Source organism: Chiloscyllium punctatum, chromosome 11, assembly GCF_047496795.1.
Source record: "Chiloscyllium punctatum isolate Juve2018m chromosome 11, sChiPun1.3, whole genome shotgun sequence".
NCBI lineage: Eukaryota > Metazoa > Chordata > Chondrichthyes > Orectolobiformes > Hemiscylliidae > Chiloscyllium > Chiloscyllium punctatum.
In genome coordinates, this window is record NC_092749.1 from 26868665 (window position 1) to 26885925 (window position 17261).

General features: G+C 40.8%; 1 protein-coding gene across 5 annotated transcripts in view; it reads right to left on the reverse strand.

Moving 5' to 3' along the window:
• The window catches only part of prkd3 (protein kinase D3), a 421243-nt gene that overhangs the window by 21219 nt on the left and 382763 nt on the right, over nucleotides 1-17261 (reverse strand). For all 5 annotated transcript variants that reach the window (XM_072580535.1, XM_072580534.1, XM_072580537.1 and 2 more), the window contains 3 exons: nucleotides 14581-14633; nucleotides 6127-6199; nucleotides 3490-3596 (listed from right to left, as the gene is read on the reverse strand). In XM_072580535.1, the coding sequence (XP_072436636.1) occupies nucleotides 3490-3596; nucleotides 6127-6199; nucleotides 14581-14633 (233 nt within the window). The remainder of the gene's footprint in view (nucleotides 1-3489; nucleotides 3597-6126; nucleotides 6200-14580; nucleotides 14634-17261) is intronic.

Here is a 17261-nt window from a genome sequence, read left to right on the forward strand (position 1 = left end):
CCGATGACACCAAAGGTGGTGGTGTACTGGACAGTGAAGATGATTATTTCAGAGTATAATAGGACCTTGATCAGATAGGCCAATGGGCCGAAGAGTGACAGATGGAGTTTAATTTAGACAAACACAAGATGTTGCATTTTGGTAAAGCAAACTAGAGCAGGACTTATACATTTAATAATAGGGCCCCGGGGAGTGTTGCCAAACAAAGACTAGGGGTGCAGGTGCATAGCTCCTTGAAAACAGAAGACAGGATGGTGAAAGCAACATTTGGCACACTTACTTCATTGGTCATAGCATTGAGTAGAGGAGTTTGGATGTCATGTTGCAGCTGTACAGGACATTTTTGAGAGTCGTTTTTGGAATACTGCACACAATTCTGGTCACTCTTCTGTCAGAAGGATGTTGTTAAATTTGAAAGTGGGCAGAAAAGATGCAAAAGGACATTGCCAGAACTGTAGGGAGAGGCTGAATAGGCTGGGCCTTTTTTTCCCCTGGATCATCAGAGACTGAGGGGTGACTTTACAGACTTTACAGAGATGCACGGATCTGGAGTTTGAAAGGGAGAAGGCAAAATCTGATGTAATGGTGTTACAGTTGAATAAAGGTAATTATGAAGGCATGAGAGAGGAACTGACTAAAATAGACTGGAAGCAGAGGCTAACTGGGAAGACAGTAGAGCAAAAATGGCAGGAGTTTGTAGGTATAATTGAGGACACTGTACAGAGGTTCATTCCCAAGAAAAGAAAGATTAACCGGGGAGGGATTAGACAACCTTGGCTGACAAAGGAAGTCAGGAAATGTATTAAAGAAAAAGAGAGATCCTATAAAGTGGCTAAGAACAGTGGGAAATCAGAAGATTGGGAAGGATACAAAAGCAAACAGAGGATAACAAAGAGTGTAATAAGAAATGAGAGGATCAAATATGAAGGTAGGCTAGCCAGTAATATTAGAAATAATAGTAAAAGTTTCTTTCAGTACATAAGAAACAAACGACAGGCAAAAGTAGACATTGGGCCACTTCAAACTGATGCAGGGAGCCTAGTGATGGGAGATAAGGAAATAGCAGGAGAACTTAACAAGTACTTTGCGTCAGTTTTCACAGTGGAAGACATGAGTAATATCCCAAAAATTAAAGGGTGTCACGGGGCTGAGTTGAGTATGGTTGCCATTACGAAAGAGATAGTGCTAGAAAAGTTAAAAAGTCTTAAAATTGATAAATCTCCTGGCCCCGATGGGATACACCCTAGAGTTCTGAGAGAGGTTGCTGAGGAAATAGCAGAGGCATTGGTTGAGATCTTTCAAGAGTCACTGGAGTCAGGAAAGGTCCCGGATGATTGGAAGATGGCTATTGTAACCCCCTTGTTCAAGAAAGGATCAAGGCAAAAGATGGAAAATTATAGGCCAATCAGCTTAACCTCGGTTGTTGGTAAAATTCTAGAATCCATCATTAAGGATGAGGTTTCTAAATTCTTGGAAGAGCAGAGTCTGATTAGAACAAGTCAACATGGATTTAGTAAAGGGAGGTCATGCCTGACAAACCTGTTGGAATTTTTTGAAGAGGTAACAGGTAGGTTAGACCAGGGAAACCCAGTGGATGTGGTCTATCTAGACTTTCAAAAGGCCTTTGATAAGGTGCCACACGGCAGGCTGCTGAGCAAGGTGAGGGCCCATGGTGTTCGCGGTGAGCTGCTGGAATGGATTGAGGATTGGCTGATTAACAGAAGGCAGAGAGTTGGGATAAAAGGTTCTTTTTCAGAATGGCAGCCGGTGACGAGCGGTGTCCCACAGGGTTCAGTGCTGGGGCCACAGCTGTTCGCATTATATATTAATGATTTGGATGAGGGAACCGGGGGCATTCTAGCGAAGTTTGCCGATGATACGACGTTAGGTGGACAGGCAGGTAGTACTGAGGAAGTGGGGAGGCTACAGAAGGATCTAGACAGGTTGGGAGAGTGGTCCAGGAAATGGCTGATGGAATTTAACGTGTGCAAGTGCGAGGTCTTGCACTTTGGCAAAAAGAATAAAAGCATGGACTACTTTCTAAACGGTGAGAAAATTAATAAAGCCAAAGCACAAAGGGATCTGGGAGTGCTAGTCGAGGATTCTCTCAAGGTAAACATGCAGGTTGAGTCTGTGATTAAGAAAGCGAATGCAATGTTGTCTCTTATCTCAAGAGGGTTGGAATATAAAAGCAGAGATGTACTACTAAAACTTTATAAAGCTCTGGTTAGGCCCCATTTGAGTACTGTGTCCAGTTTTGGTCCCCACACCTCAGGAAGGACATACTGGCACTGGAACGTGTCCAGCGGAGATTCACACAGATGATCCCTGGAATGACAGGTCTAGCATATGAGGAACGGCTGAGGATACTGGGATTATATTTGTTGGAGTTTAGAAGATTAAGGGGAGATCTAATAGAGACGTACAAAATAATACATGGCTTGGAAAAGGTGGATGCTAGGAAATTGTTTCTGTTAGGCGAGGAGACTAGGACCCGTGGACACAGCCTTAGAATTAGAGGGGGTCATTTCAGAACAGAAATGCGGAGACATTTCTTCAGCCAGAGAGTGGTGGGCCTGTGGAATTCATTGCCACGGAGTGCAGTGGAAGCCGGGACGCTAAATGTCTTCAAGGCCGAGATTGATAGGTTCTTGTTGTCTAGAGGAATTAAGGGCTACGGGGAGAACGCTGGTAAGTGGAGCTGAAATGCGCATCAGCCATGATTGAATGGCGGAGTGGACTCGATGGGCCGAATGGCCTTACTTCCACTCCTATGTCTTATGGTCTTATGGATGGTGTGAATAGCCAAGGTCTTTTCCCTAGGGTGCAGGAATCTAAAACTAGAGGACATAGGATTAAAGTGAGAGGAGATAGATTTTAAAAAGACCTGAGGGACAATTTTTTTATGCAGAGGGTAATGTGTATGTAGATTCAGCTGCCAGGGGAAGTGGTGAAGGTGGATATAATTGCAACATTTAAGAGGCATCTGGTATATGAACAGGAAGGGTTCTGAGGCATATGGGCCAAATGCTGACAAATGGGACGAGATCAGATTGAAATGTCTGGTTGGCATGATGAGTTGGACCAAAGGATCTGTTCTGTGCTGGATGACTCTAGGTATATCTTTTGATTGAAACAGACAATTTTATATCTATTATCATAATGTATATATAAAACCCAATGATGCAATGTATTACACTGTGTACTTTTGCCTGCTAGGAAATTAAGTGTGCCCAAATGGTTTTCAATTATGGTCGCTAAGACAACAGATAATTTGCATTCCATTGATCTGAGTAAAGTTGCAAAGTCAGTGTTGTGAACTATTGAACTGTCCAGGCAAAGGTGAGTTAAAAATAAAAATGGGTCTCAGCAAATGCTAAACTTCTTTGAAACTACTAAACCACTGAAACATTTCACAAAGCAGACATTTATCATTTATCACTGAATTTACCTCATTCAAAAGACTGCATCGTTTTTTGCTTTTCCTACCTGAAGGATGGCCACCTCATTGCGAAGCTGACTTTCTTGCTTTGTGGGAAATCTCATCTTGTCAATCACTTTGATTGCCATATCCCTTCCAGTCTTTCTGTGCTTTCCTATATATACAAAAGACAACACAATCCCTGTACTTATTAGACATTTCTCACTCCCCAGCCCAAAGTAAATTATGGTGGATGCGATTTATGGAAGCCATAAAAAGGTGTTTTCAGGATCATTAATTTCCCATATTGTCATTGCAAGGCATTGGAGAACTTGTTACATATGGAATGTCAGCTGGAACCCTATTTTCATTTCTCCACAACATGTGCGACAGAACAAACATTCTATGACATTGCCTTGTTTTCATAAAATTACATAATACAGCTAATAAAGTTAAAAAAAATTAAGGGGAGGAACATTCACACAAAATTTATCATTGTAAATCATACTTGTAATATTCAACCTTTCCCAAGGTCTTTGAACTTAGATTTGATGACCAAGGAAGATGCATTCATAACATGGACAAACAATTGACTATTAACCTGAAAATCATTTCAACAATTGGCGATGGTAGGTGGTAAAAGCAAGAAAGATTCCTGGTCAACTATGCTATGCAAAGAGTATTGAAAATTCTACCATCACCATCTATAGCCAGAGTCTACAACATGCATGTAAAAGTACACGTTACCACAGAAACTTGGATTAACACACCACTACCACCCAACAACTGTGAATTACATTCTTCATAAATCCATCAGTTTATGACTGACTGAATTAACTTTGCAGTACCTTGTATTATTAAAAGACTGGGTTTTAATAATTTTAGAGGAAGAATTTGAATCTTATCATTGCCTCGTCTAAAACTGCTCATAAATATAGGTTAAAACTCTAACTCTGTATACCCAATAGACATACAATTACAAACTGGAATTGGGTATTCTGACTGTCATATTTCTGTTTTATTTGTATAACAACCGCCAATTTTGTATGATAGCCAAACTCTTTCTGAAGTTGATCTGTTATAATTACACATAGTTGTATTAGATATGTACACATCACTTGAGTTACTCTCACTTTGACTTCTTGTTCCTCTCTGTGGTGAACTACTTGTCTTCTGTTTGCAATCCCTGAAAGCTTGTCAACAGGTATCAGCATGTGCAGAAGTGCTGACATTAATTAGCCAAATCAACTAACGCCACTGTCACGTCCAGCTCAGGCATGCTCTATTCTGATTTTCAAATTAAAAACAGAGAATAAAGGCTGGAAAAAATGGCCACCCTGAGGGCTGCTTGAATGCTTTTGTGGATTGGAACTACTTCCTGTCTCAAGGAGGGAAGAAAAGAACATTTTCAGACTATTGGAAATCGATGCCTTTTCCTGCAACCAATCAAAAAGATGTTACCCGATTAAATAGGTCACAGACACAGGATTGTCTCAAACCCTCAGAGATGTCAAACCACAACACAAACAGTAGAATAAATCTGAAAACCACCACTTTATTTGGAAAAGACTTTGAGCTAGCGGAAAGTCAAATGGTGACACCCATGTTTTCTTCATCTCCTTAAAAGATCAACAATAAACTGCAGTTATTTCTACAAAAAGCTATCAAACCATAAGTTTAGCCAACCTGAAAACCAGATTTAGAAAAAGCACAGTTAAATTAATAGCCAGCGAAGGTAACTTTTTCCAGTTTAAAGTTCACATGAAAGCCAAACTCCTAGCTAGTTGACTACAAGAAACCTCACAACCTGCTGTGAATCATTCACTTTACAGGCCTGCCAATGGGAGACTGGGAGATCATAAATCAGAATAAGATTTTATATACAATTGCTTGTGCAACCCCATGTTAGAGAAAAATTACCATTTAGAAACAGTGCTTAAATGTTGGCGCTATAATCGTGTTACAGCCAACATGTTTAAAACCTTCATGCTGTAGAAATAGCGTCTCCAATTCATTAATTGTGCTACAGTGAATTCACGTTGACAAAACATACATTATAACAGAACAACCTATAGTACATTTACATCACCTGTATATGGCTTTTGTGTACGTGAGAATGTATGTGAGATCAAGTGTGTAAGACATGTTTAATTTGGGATAAGAGTGCAAGGATAAATAAATTCATGTTTAAACTCTCAAAAAACTTGCTAATTAATGACTGCACTGGGACACACACAGAAGAAAGAAAAGGTACACCTTTGTCCAAAACAATGACCCAGTGCAGTAAGAGAATATACAAATTCTATCTGTGACACCACTAAAAACTCTGATACAGATATCAAAAAAATTCCTCAATGCATGTAGGCTTGTCAGATCTGGGAGCTATTTTCATTCCAAACACAGAACGTCTGCCATAGTGATCTCATGGACTTGATCCTTGTTCAACTCTTACAAATAAATAAGAACAGTTTGTAATAGTTTCAGTTTCATGGATAAAAACAGAAGCAGGAAAGTAGCAAACAAAACCATTGTAGTTAAGGTTTAACTTGGGCTGCTCTTGCATTCATAAGCTGACATGGCAACAGTCGAAAATGCATACATTACTCCTGAACTTGGGCAAATCATTGTTGCATTGACTGTTTAAAACAAATGCTTTTGTAAACAAGACAAAAATATTGACTGCTTAGATCAGGAATGTGACTTACCACCGTAAACTATTCCGAACTGCCCTGAACCCAGCACCTCGTCAGCAAAGATTTGGTACACAGAACTGATATCCTGCATCAAAGATTGAAGATCAAAGTTGAAGTAAAATGTAATGTGCAAAAAAATTATGTGATCATATGTCCTTTCTGGTAGGTTTTTCTTCTGTCCATGAACTGTTCACACATTGACGCATGATTTGTGGTTTCTCCCAACAATCAAATGCACCAGTTTGAGGGGATAGAAATGCTATAAATTCAAAGATCTACAGCAATAATTTTATCATAGTTGGGATGAAGTCCATGTAGCTTCTTGTGATTACTAAATGGGAAGCTGTAGTCAAGAGCATGGATCTTATAATATTCAAACTGGGACTTTATAGGAATCACAATGTTGAAAATGTGTGCTGGGAAGTCAGTTTGGATCAGAAAAAACAAATATGTTGACTCCAAATTACTCATCAGTAGTGATCAAATTATGGTTAAGCATTAGGAAACTGGTGCCTTACCTCTGTGCTTTACACACAGCCTCATTTAAAAACAAGTCAAATACTATGAGAATCATACTTTTGGAACCCAAGTTCACTTTATAATATAGATCCTTTCACATAGGACACTTGCTTTAATCCCTTTTCGATAAACAGTAATTGTTTTATTTACAAGGTAAGTGTTTGGTTGCTGCAACAAAGCACTTTTTAAGCTGCTACATTGGATAAAATAAATGGAAATTGAACTGAACAGATAGTATCAGATCAAATACAAGGAAATGTACTGAACTGTAATGTAAATGTACATTGTATGGCACAATGCAAGCAAACATAGATGTCACATACAAGCCATGAACTACTTTATAGTGATGCATACTCAATATGGCGATACACTCTCCATACCAGAATTTCCTTGAAAGTAGCTCCAAAGGCAAAAGCAAAATTAATGGGTCTTTACTGAAATATATGTAGCTTTCAGAACAAAATTCATGAATTATTGGCACAAATAAAGGTTAATGGGTTTGAGTTTAAAAGCCATTACACAGACATGGTTACAGGGGATCAGAGCTAGGAACTAAGTACTCAGGGAATATGTGACTGCTCAAAAAGACAGGTAGGAAAGGAAAGGCAGTGGAGTAGCTTTGTTCGTACAAGATGGATAAATACAGTAGTAGGAAATGATCTTGGATCAAATTATGTAGAGGACAAAGTGAGGACTGCAGATGCTGGAGATCAGAGCTGAAAAATATGTTGCTGAAAAAGTGCAGCAGGTCAGGCAGTATCCAAGGAGCAGGAGAATCGACGTTTCGGGCATAAGCCCTTCTTCAGGAATGAGGAAGGTGTGCCAAGCAGGCTAAGATAAAAGGTAGGGAGGAGGGACTTGGGGGAGGAGCGTTGGGAATGCGATAGGTGGAAGGAGGTTAAGGTGAGGATGATAAGCCGGAGAGGGGGTGGGGGCAGAGAGGTCGGGAAGAAGATTGCAGGTCAAGAAGGCGGTGCTAAGTCCGAGGGTTGGGACTGAGATAAGGGGGGGGGGGGGGGGGGGGAATGAGGAAACTGGAGAAATCTGAGTTCATCCCTTGTGGTTGGAAGGTTCCTAGGCGGAAGATGAGGCGCTCTTCCTCCAGGCGTCATGTTGCCATGGTCTGGCAATGGAGGAGGCCAAGGACCTGCATGTCCGTGGCGGAGTGGGAGGGGGAGTTAAAGTGTTCAGCCACGGGCCGGTTGGGTTGGTTGGTGCGGGTGTCCCAGAGGTGTCCTCTGAAACGTTCTGCAAATAGGTGGCCTGTCTCCCCAATGTAGAGGAGGCCACATCGGGTGCAGCGGATGCAGTAAATGATGTGTGTGGAGGTGCAGGTGAATTTGTGACGGATATGGAAGGATCCCTTGAGGCCTTGGAGGGAAGTGAGGTGGGGGGGGGGGGGAAGTGTGGGCGCAAGTGTTGCATTTCTTGCGGTTGCAGGGAAAGGTGCCGGGAGTGGAGGTTGGGTTGGTGGGGGGTGTGGACCTGACGAGGGTGTCGTGGAGGGAGTGGTCTTTCTGGAACGCTGATAGGGGAGGGGAGGGAAATATATCCTTGGTGGTGGGGTCTGTTTGGAGGTGGCGGAAATGACGGATGATACGCTGTATATGGAGGTTGGTGGGGTGGTAGGTGAGGACCAGTGGGGTTCTGTCCTCGTGGTGATTGGAGGGGCAGGGTTCAAGTCGAAACCATATGAGTGGAAGTATGAAATAACAAGATGTTGACAACTCTGATTAGAGTAATCAATAGGGCCCGAACAGTAGCTGTTGTGTAGGACACAAAATACATCACGAGATGATAATAGCATGTTAAAAAAGTACACCAATCAGGGGTGATTTTAATCTTCAAGTAGATTGGAAAACTCAAATTGGCAAAAGTAGCCATGAGGACGAATGGGTACAGTATAATCGGGAAATATGTTGTGGACACAACCAGGGATCAGGCTTTTTTGGATCTGGTAATGCTTAATGAGGCAGGAATAATAAATGATCTCAGAGTAAGAGATTCCAGGGAAACAGTGACCATAACATGGCAGAATGTATCATTCAGTTTAAGAGTGAGCCACTTGGGTCAGAAGCAGCTGTGCTAAACTTTAATAAGGGTAATTATGTAGGCATAAGGGAAGAGTTGGCTGGAGTGGACTGGGAAAGGAGTTCAGTAAAAATGATATTTGAAAAATAATGACAGATATCAAAGAAAATAGATTTTGACTCAAAGCAAAGATATATCCTAGTGACAAAGGAGGATTCTAGGAAGGGAATAAACCAAACAAGGTATCAAAGTGGAAGAAAGAAAACCTAAAATGTGGCAAAGATTAGTCGTGAACCAGAAGACTAGGAACATCGTAAAAGCTAATGAAAAATGATCAAAAGACAATTAAGAGAGGAAAAGCAAACTATGAAGACAAACTAGCAATTAGTATAAAACAGACAGTAAGAGATTCTTTAAAAATATGAGAAGGAAGAGAGAGGCCAAGGTGAACATAGGTACCTTAGAGAGTGAGACTGGGAAAATAATAATGGGGAAACAGGAAATGGAAGAGGCGTTAAACAGATCGTTTTCATCAGTCAACATGGTAGAGAATATTAATAGCATTCCAAAAATACAAAATAATCAAGGGCTGAAGTGAGGGTGGGGGAGGAAATAAATATAAAATATCATTAGGGAGAAAGTACTAGGGAAACTAACAGGACTGAAGGCTGGTAAGTCCCCTGGAATTAATGGATTTCATCCGAGGATTTTAAAAGAAGCAGCTACAGAGATAGTGGATGCACTGGTAATAATCTTCCAAGAATCTAGAGATTCAAGGAAAGTCCAAGAGGATTGGAAACTAGCAAATATAACACTAATATTCAAAAAGAGAGGGACACAAAAACAGGTAACTATAGACCAGTTAGCTTGACATCTGCTATTGGAAAATGCTGGAACCTATTATAAAAGATTTAAGAGGACAGTATTTAGAAATACTTAATAAAATCATGATGTGGAGTTGCCAGTGTTGAACTGGGGTGGACAAAGTTAAAAATAAAATCACACAACACCAGATTATAGTCCAACCAGTTTTATTTGGAAGTAATAAAATCAAGTAGAGTTAGCATGGCTTCATGAAGTGAAAACTGTATCTGATAAATTTATCAAATTTGTTTTGAGGCAATAACAAGCAGGATAAAGTGGATAAGTACTTTGAGGTTTTGAAACTGGAATTGGAGAAAGTACCACACATAAGACTACTTAATCAGATAAGAACCCATGGTATTGGGGGGTGGGGGGCAGTATATTAGCATTGTTGGAGGACTGGCTAAGGGCTTCAAAGACAAAAAGTTGAGATAAAGGGGGCATTTTTAGGAATGAAATCTGTAACTAGCAGAGTGCCACAAGGATCAATGCTGAGGCCAGTATTATATATATATATTAAAGACCTGGATGACAGAAATGAATGTATTACCACTAAATTTGCAGATGAAACAAACATAAGTGGACAGGCAAATACTAAGGATGACACAAAGATCTGCAGAGGGACGTAGACAGGTCAAATGAGAGGGCAAAAAATTGGCAGATGGAATATAACGAGGGAAAATTTAAGGTAACATACTTTGGTATAAAGAATAGAAGAGTTATATATTTTTTATAAATGGAAAGATTGCAGAAAGTGTCAGCATAGAAGCATGAGGGCTCCTAGTGCATAAATTACAAAAAGCTAACTTCCAAGTTCAACAGATAATTAAGAAAGCAAATGGAACGTTAGCCTTTCTTTCAAAAGGGAATGGAGTATAAAAATAGGGAGGCTTTGCAAAAACAATACAAGGCACTGGTCAGACCAGAATACTGTGAACTATTTTTGTTCCCCTATCTGATGAAAGATACACTGGCATTGGAGATAGTCCAGAGAATGTTCACTAGGTTGAACTCTGTATAGAGGGACTTTCTTATGAGGAGCAGTTGAGTAGCTTAGACTTGTACTCATCGGAATTTAGGAGAATGAGGGATCATATTGAAATATAAGAGTTTTAGGGATTTGAACAGGGTAGATACAGAGAGGTTGTTTCTCATTATGGGAGAGGCTAGGACCTGAAGACATGATTTCATGGGATATGGGTGTGGCAATATAGGTCAGTATTTTTTGTCCACCCCTTGAGAAAATTGTTCTGAGCTGCTTTCTTGAACTGATCATTGCTGGAGCTGCACTCATTCAGGCAAGTGGGGAGTATTCCATCACTCTCCTGCTATGTGCCCCTGTAGATGGTGGAGGAGTACTGGGGAACAGTAGAACAGTTACTCCCAACTGAATTTATAGCCTCTGACCTGCTTTGGTAGCCTTTTTTTTGTACAGCAAATGTGCACGCTAACATTTTTATTAGTTATACATTCCTCGTCTAAAACAGCATGAAAAACTGCAGGTCTCAGAGTGCTACCTTTTCTTGAGTTCAACTTGAGCTCCCTTCCTATGTTTCACAGTTATATATCCTCCACTGTCTTTTTACCATTTGCCATTCCCGTAACCAACCACCTGCAGTACTGCTACAACACTGACATCTACCCAACAATGTGGAAAATTAGCCAGTTATGTCTTGTACACAAAAAGCAGGACAAATCCAACCTGTCCAATCAAATCCCCATCAGTCTACTCTCAATCAACAGCAAGGTGATGAAAAGTGTCATCGACAGTGCTATGAAGCAGCATCTGCTTAGCAACAATGTGTTCACTGATGGCCAATTTGGATTCCATCATGGTCACTCAGCTCCTGAACCCATTACAGCCTTGATTCAAACATGGATAAAACAGCTGAATTCCAGAGGGGAGATAAGAATAATGGTCCTTTACATCAAAGCTAAGTGTGGCATCAAGGAGCCCTACTAAAACAAGAATCAATGGGAATCAGGAGTCAAACATGGCACATGGGAAAATGGTTGTGACTGTTGGAAGTTAGTTACCTCAGCTCCAGGACATCTCTGCTGGAGTTCCTGCAGAGGCCCACACATCCTCAGTTGCTTCCATGACCCTCCCTCCAGCTTAAGGTCAGAAGTGGGATTGCTTACCAATGATTGCTCAATGTTGAATACCATTTGTGACTCCTCAGATACTAAAGCAGTCCATGTTCAAATGCAACAGGATCTGGACAATATCCATGGTTGGGCTGACAAGTGGCAAATAACATTTGTCCCACAGATACCAGGTAATGACCATCTCCAATAAGAGACAATCTAATCACCATCACTTGAAATTTAATGCTGTTACCATCACTGAATCATCACTATCAACATCCTGGGGGCTGACCAATGACCAGAAACTCAACTGGACTTGCCACATAAATACAGAGGCTACAAGAGCAGGCTGAGGCGAGGAATACTTCCAACTTTCCAAAGCCTGTCCACATCTACTGCTCACTTGCCTGGATGAATGCAGCTCCAATAACACTCAAAAAGCTTGACTTCATCCAATACAAAACAGTGGGCTTGTTTGGCACCACATCCATAAGCATCTACTCCCTCCACTAACAACAATCAGTAACAGAAGTGTACACTACCTGCACTGCAGAAATTCACCAAAGATCCTGAGACAGTACCTTCCAAAACCCATGACCACTTCCATCTAGAAGGACAAGGGCAGCAGATACCTGCGAACACTTGCAAGTTCCCACCCAAGCCACTCACCGTTCTCTGATGGAAATAAAACACCATTCCTTCACTATCTCTGGGTCAAAATCCTGTAATTCACTACCTCAGGGCATTGTGGGTCTCCCTACAGCACATGGACTACAGCAGTTCAAGAAGGCAGCCCAGCACTACCTACTCAAGGGCAACTAGAGACAGGCAATAAATACTGACTAGCCAGTGATGAATGCCCACATCTCAAGAGTGAATTAAAAATAAAACCCACTTAAAATGTTGCCTTTGGTTATACTTACACTTGTATAAATGTTCTTCTTTTTCATCTTGACTTAATGTGCATCAAAAAACCCTAGCAAATCTCGTGTCAATGGAAATTTGAGGGAAAATTCCACAGCTGAAGTCATATCTCGTGCAAAGCAAGATAGTTGTGGTTGTTGGAGGTTTATCATCTCAACTCCAGGGCATATCCGCAGGAGTTCCTCAGGGAAATGACCCACACCTCACCATTTTCAGCTGCTTTGTCAGTGACCTCCCCTCTATTATACGATTAGAAATAGGGATGTCCGCTATGATTACCCAATGTTCAGCACCATTCACCACTTCTCAGATACCAGGTCAAAAGGCAGCAAGACCTGGACAAATTCCAGGTTTTGGTTGACAAGTGGCAAGGAACAATCACATTACACAAATGCCAGGGAATGACCATCTCCAATAAGAAAGACGTTAACCATGCCCCTTAATACTAATTTAATTGGTACCCTCACTGAATTCTTCCCCATCCCTAGTCAATCAACATTCTGAGGGTTACCACTGATCAGAAATGAAACTGGTCTAGCCATATAAATACAGTTGGACCAAAAACAGGTCAGAGGCTATGAACCCTGCAATGAGTAACTCACCTCCTGACTCCCCAAAGCCTGTTCACCATCTACATGGCACAAGTCTGTAGTGCAATGGAATATTCTCCACTGTAGTGAATCAGTGCAGCTCCAATAACACTCAAGAAACTTGATGTCACACAGGACAAAGCAGCCTACTTGACTGGCATCGAATCCAGCAACACTCACTTCCTCTACCACTGACACAGTAGTAGAGCGCATACTATCTACAAAATGCACTGCAGAAATTCACCAGGGTTCTTTTTAACCCACAACAGAACTGAGGAAGGATCACTGGACCTGAAACAGTAACTCTGATTTCTCTGCACAGATGCTGCCAGACCTGCTGAATTTTTCAGAAATTTCTGTTTTGTTTTCTGATTTACAGTATCCACAATACTTTTAGTTTTTCTTTTAAACGCATGACCAATTCCACCTAGGAGGACAGGTGCAGCAGATGCACAGTAGCACCACCACCTGCAGGTTCTTTCCAACCTACTCACTGTCGTCAGACTTGGGGAAATATATTGCTGTCCCTTCAGTATTCTGGCCCAAAATCATACAACTCTTTTCCTATCACCATTGAGAGTGCACCTACACTATTTGATCTGCAGTGGATCAAGAAGGGCACTCATCACCACTTTATCAAGGGCAGCTAGGGATGGGTGGCAGCCACATCCCATGAATGAATATAAAGTAGTTTGAAAAATTGCAATTTCCTTTCTTGTTACTCATTTCCATAATGTATTATTCCTAAATTTGTAAGTCTAAATCTATCATATAAACATAAATATGCATATGTACTTCATAGAATAGAATCCCTACAGTGTGGAAACAGGCCATGTGGCCCAAAAAGTCCATACCAATCCCCCGAAGAACTGTTCAGTGTGTAATCCACCCAGACCCATCCCTTACCCTATTACTCCACATTTTCCCTGACTAATACACCTAACCTACACATCATGGCCAATTCACCTAACCTGCACATCTTTGGACTGTGGGAGGAAACTGGAGCACCCAGAGGAAACCCATGCAGTCACAGAGAGAATGTGCAAACTCCGCAGACAGTTGGAATCAAACCAGATTCCGTGGCACTGTGAGGCAGTTGTGCTAACCACTGAGCCACAGAACTACCCAAATACATGTACTTATAAGAATATAATATATTAGACCAATGCTTACTATGTCAAATGATTTTTAATGATCGACATTAACCTCATCCACTGCACTTCCTTTAACCAACAGCCTGTGCTAATTTCTTTAAAAATCTATCAAAGACCATTTAAAAATTGATACTGAATAACCTTCATTGACTTATTATTCCAGAGCTTATCAATTTTATTCAGTATTTTAGATTCTGATAATTTAGCAACAATATATTTCAGGTTAATTGGCCTCTAATTTCCTGGTTTAAATGACAAATTACTGGAGCACTAGCAAGGAATAAAAATTGACTTACCACATTCTCCTGGACTTGGCAGTTCGATACAGAAATGCTGAGAGATAGATCTTCTGTGGAAAGAATGACAATGAAAAAAGTTGCAGTAAGATTATTCAGCAGCAGAATTACTCCTTATATCAAAAGAATTATTCAAACTACTGACCCTCTATTCCGTAATGTTATATAAGGTTCCCCATGGTAGGCTCATTCAGAAGGTCAGGAGGAATGGGATACAAGGGAACTTAGCTGTCTGGATACAGAATTGGCTGGCCAGCAGAAGACAGCGAGTGGTAGCAGAAGGAAAATATTCTGCCTGGAAGTCTGTGGTGAGTGGTGTTCCACAGGGCTCTGTCCTTGGACCTCTACTGTTTGTAATTTTTATTAATGACTTGGATGAGGGGATTGAAGGATGGGTCAGCAAGTTTGCAGATGACACAAAGGTTGGAGGTGTCATTGACAGTATAAAGGGCTGTTGTAGGCTGCAGCAGGACATTGACAGGATGCAGAGATAGGCTAAGGGGTGGCAGATGGAGTTCAACCTGGATAAATGCGAGGTGATGCATTTTGGAAGGTCGAATTTGAAAGCTGAGTACAGGATTAAGGATAGGCTTCTTGGCAATGTGGAGGAACAGAGAGATCTTGGTGTGCAGGTACACAGATCCTTTAAAACGGCCACCCAAGTGGACAGGGTTGTTAAGAAAGCATATGGTGTTTTGGCTTTCATTAACAGGGGGATTGAGTTTAATAGTCGTGAGATCTTGTTGCAGCTCTATAAAATTTTGGTGAGACTGCACTTGGAATACTGTGTCCAATTCTGGTCACCCTATTATAGGAAAGATGTGGATGCTTTGGAGAGGGTTCAGAGGAGTTTTACCAGGATACTGCCTGGACTGGAGGGCTTATCTTATGGAGAGGTTGACTGAGCTCAGACTTTTTTCATTGGAGAAGAGGAGGAGGAAAGGGGACCTAATTGTGGTGTACAAGATACTGAGAGGCATAGAGTTGATAGCCAGCAACTATTTCCCAGGGCAGAAATGACTAACACGAGGGTCATAGTTTTAAGCTGGTTGGAGGAAAAGTACAGAGGGGATGTCAGAGGCAGGTTCTTTACACAGAGTTGAGAGAGCATGGAATGCGTTGCCAGCAGCAGTTGTGGAAGGAAGGTCATTGGGGACATTTAAGAGACTACTGGACATGCATATGGTCACAGAAATTTGAGGGTGCATACATGAGAATCAGTGGTCAGCACATCATAGGTTGAAGGGCCTGTTCTGTGCTGTACTGTTCTATGTTCTCTCTATAAATTGTACAGGACACAAACAGACCATTTGGCCCAACCATTCTAAGGTTGTTGTAGGTCTCTCACAAGCATTAATCCACCTGATTTTGTCTTGCATTGCATTCTCTTGCTTTCTTGTATATTTACCGAGCTTACTTGAATATATATGCTCTTGACTCTCTATATCACAACACAACTTCTTCCAGTGATGCAATTGTAACTGAATAAGCACAAATTATTCTTCATGTAAGATGGCTGAACCAACATGGCCACTACTAGACAGCAGTTGTTCAAATTGTTATTCCAATCTACTAATGCATTACGATATGGAAAACAGAAGACAGATCTTTTTCTTATACTTCAGTATAAATAATTTTTCAGGGTTTATTAGGCTGTTTCATAGCATTTACACTTGTACAAAGAAATAATTGTGAATAAGTTACTTGAAAGACTGATTTACAATTTGTACAAAACTACACATGGTATAAGTTCAATGCAGTAAAGATTAAAGGAGGATAGAACCTATGTACATATGAATTTAGAGGAGAAGGCCATTCAAGTCACTCTGCTGCCATCTGCTCTAATTGTGGCCTCTATTTCCTTGTTTGGCCTATTTACCCTTTGTCCTAGTCAGTCAGTCTAATTAATTTTACAATTCTTAAACTGGCTAATAGGGTGGGGAGAGATGTGTAGTTTACAAGTTTGTCAGGAGAGCTAGAAAGGAACAAAAGGATAGTTGAAACAAAAGTGGGTCATTTGACCCAGAAGTGGCTCCATAATTAGGTGAGTGACAGAATTTCCTTTTAATTCCAATTTCTTGACCTTTACCATAATGCTTAATATTTTTATTTCCCAAGTAAACAAGTCTCTCTTGCTCTTATATGGATTCTAATCTATTGTACATGTTGTCTACTAAGAATTAATTTTTCCAGTACCGGTACTGGACATCAAATCCAGTGAATACACCCCCTCTGATCTAATATAAGGTTATTAAAAAAAATTAAAAATATCTGAAAGGCAGGTCATAAAGAAAGCAGCTGAAGGTTGGGCCTAGGACACTACCTTGAAGAATACTTGCAGTGATGCCCTAGATTTAAGATGAAGGATTTCCAACAACCACAACCATCTTCTCTAGAGCGAGACAAGACTGCAACCTGTGGAGAGTTTTCCCTTTGATTCCATCAACTCTGTATTGCGAGGACGTCTTGATACCACACTTGGTCGAGTGCTGCATTGATGTCAAGAGCAGCCACTCTCACCTCATCCCTGGACTTCAGCAATTTTATCCCTGTTTGAACTAAAGCTTTAATGAGGGTAGCAACCAAACTGACCATCCCATTACAAATAGCACCACTGTCGACTAATTTCATTACTTTACTCAAAATTGAGTTGTAGCAAGTGTTTGGATTTTTGGAAAGCT